Source organism: Chiloscyllium plagiosum, chromosome 10 (genome assembly GCF_004010195.1).
Source record: "Chiloscyllium plagiosum isolate BGI_BamShark_2017 chromosome 10, ASM401019v2, whole genome shotgun sequence".
Taxonomy (NCBI): Eukaryota; Metazoa; Chordata; class Chondrichthyes; order Orectolobiformes; family Hemiscylliidae; genus Chiloscyllium; species Chiloscyllium plagiosum.
Window position 1 is genome coordinate 84,645,193 of NC_057719.1, and position 2,774 is coordinate 84,647,966.

At 46.1% G+C, this 2,774-nt stretch overlaps 1 protein-coding gene across 3 annotated transcripts in view; it reads left to right on the forward strand.

The window, feature by feature from the left end:
• Positions 1–2,774, forward strand: part of knl1 (kinetochore scaffold 1) — a 131,448-nt gene that overhangs the window by 53,255 nt on the left and 75,419 nt on the right. For all 3 annotated transcript variants that reach the window (XM_043698239.1, XM_043698237.1, XM_043698238.1), the window contains one exon: positions 774–816. In XM_043698239.1, coding sequence (XP_043554174.1) covers positions 774–816 — 43 coding nt within the window. The remainder of the gene's footprint in view (positions 1–773; positions 817–2,774) is intronic.

The window sequence follows — 2,774 nt, forward strand, 5'->3', positions numbered from 1 at the left end:
TTTTTTTAAAAATCTCTCTCCTCTCACCTTTAAAAATATGCCCCCTAGGCTTTAAATTCTCCCAAGAAAAAATACAGCTACCATTAATGCTAGCTATACCCCTTGTGATTTGTTAAACCTCTATAAGGTCACCCCTCAACCTCCTAAACTCTAGTAAGGAAAATCCCACCCTATCCAGACTTTCTTCATAATTCCAACCTTCCATACCATCTTCAAATAACTGAACTCTCTCATCCTTACCATCATCCTGTTACATCTTCTCTTCCAGGATCATGATGTTGCTCTTGCAGACAATACTTTTACACACGACACTATCATTTATTGAGAATCCACTAGCATCTAGAGACCTGTTTGTGGTATAGCATTTAAATTCTACAACTCTGGCACATGATTAAGGCATATATGTGCTTGAAGCTTTCTAGTAAGCGTTAAAAAAAATGTAAAGGTTGCAGCTGTATGATAGATATTTATAAACAAAGCCAGAATTAGAGGAGGTCCTGAAGGAGATTAGAGATTGGGAGACCAAGACCATGGAATGCTTTACAGAAAAAGGATGAAGACTTTAAATCGAGGTTGTCACACTGGGAGTAAAAAGTGAAAGTGAGGCCACAGTCAGATCATTCATGATCATCTTGAAAAGTGGAGCATGGCCTGTGTTTGCTTTTTATGTTGTCATATTCTTAGTAATATTTTCTGTTTAAAAATTAAAATTGGAGTACTTGCAAAAAGGATTCATGTTTTTATCCATTTTGTAATTGCTGAATTTTTTTTAGGAAAAGACAGCCTAAAGGAGAACCAGTCAGCTGAGTTAGAAAGGTAAAGACACTTTTATTCAATTTGTTTATTCATTTGCAAGCCATAGATATAACTGGCATGCTCAATAAGTTGCCCACTTCTAATTGCTGTCAGGTGGTATGCTGACTTGAACTGCTACTATCTCTGTGGTGACACAACTACCACAGGGCTTTTAATGAGAGGGTTCTCGGATATGCCTTCGATTGAAGGGGTGCCTGGCTTGTTGAACTTTATTGGAGCTGCTTTGGTGCCTTACAGAGAGTAGAAAACCTGTGGGAAGTCAACAACAGCTCAGGAAGTACCTTACAGTTCACCAAGTTATCCCTTCTACAAAGTTGTTTGTGCATGGCAAAAGTAACCAATGTTTAGCAGTACATGCTCATGCACAACAAAAAAAAAGAATGTTCTTTCAAAGTTGAATCATTCAATATAGCAGCAGACAGTGAAGTCTGCAGATGCTGGAGATCAGAGTCGAGAGTGTGTTGCTGGAAAAGCACAGCAAGTCAGGCAGCATCCAAGCAGCAGGAAAATCTACCTTTTGGGCTGGAGTACTTCATCAGGAATGAGACTGGGAGCCTCGGGGGTGGAGAGGTAAATGGGAGGAGGGTGGGGGTTGTCAGTCAACAGCTGAGAGTGCAATAGGTGGATGGAGGTGGGGTAAAGAGGATAAGTTGGGGGGGAGGGTGGAGCACATAGATTGGAAGGAAGATGGACAGGTCGTGAATGCGGTGCTGAGCAGGCAGGTTGGAACTGGGGTAAGGTGGGGGGAGGGGAAATGAGGAAACTGGTGAAGTCCACATTGATGTCCTGGGGTTGAAGGGTCCTGAGGCGGAAGATAAGGCATTTTTCCTCCAGGCGTCTGGTGGTGAGGGAGTGTCGATGGAGGAGGCCCAGCACCTGCATGTCCTCAGCAGATTGGGAGGGGGAGTTGAAGTATTCAGCGACGGGGCAATGGGGTTGGTTGGTGCAGGTCTCCGGAGATGTTCTCTAATGCGCTCTGCGAGAAGGCATTTAGTCTCCCCAATGTAGAGGAGACCACATCGGGAGTAATGGATACAATAAATGACGTGTGGAAGTGCAGGTGAAACTTGATGGATGTGGAAGGGTCCTTTGGGGTCTTGGATGGAAGTAAGGAGGGAGGTATGGGTGCAGGTTTTGCAATTCTTGCGGTGGCAGGGGAAGGTGCCAGGAGGGAGGGTGGGTTGTTAGGGGGCGTGGACCTGACCAGATAGTTGCGGAGGGAACAGTCTTTGTGGAAAGCAGATAGGAGTGGGGAGGGAAATACATCCCTGGTGGTGGGGTCAATGTGTAAGTGGCAGAAATGTCGGCGGATGATGCGATTTATGCAGAGGTTGGTGGGATGGAAGGTGAGGACCAGGGTGGGGGTTCTGTCCTTTTGGCAGTTGGAGGGGTGGAGTTCGAGGGCGGAGGTGCAGGATGTGGCTGAGATGCGTTGCAGGGCAACTTCAACCATGTGGATAGGGAAATTTCAGTCTTTAAAGAAGGAGGCCATCTGGTGTGTTCTGTGGTGGAACTGGTCCTCCTGGGAGCAGATGCGGAGGAATTGGGAATACTGGATAGCATTTTTGCAGGAGGTAGAGTGGGAGGTGGTATAGTCCAGGTAGCTCCGTTTGTTTATAAAAAAAAGTCAGTGTTAAGTCTGTTCTTGTGGATGGAGAGGTCTAGGAAGGGGAGGGAGGTGTCAGAGAATGTCCAGGTGAATTTAAGCTCTGGGTGGAATATATTGGTGAAGTTGATGAATTGTTCGACCTCCTCGTGGGAGCACGAGGTGGCACTGATGCAGTTATCAATGTAGCAAAGGAAGAGGTGGGGAGTGGTGCCAGTGTAACTCCGGAAGATAGACTTTTCTACATAGCCACAAAGAGATAGGCGTAGCTGGGACCCATGCGGGTGCCCATGGCTTTCTCTTGTTTGGAGGGAGTGGGAGGATTGGAAGGAGAAATTGTTGAGGGTGAGGA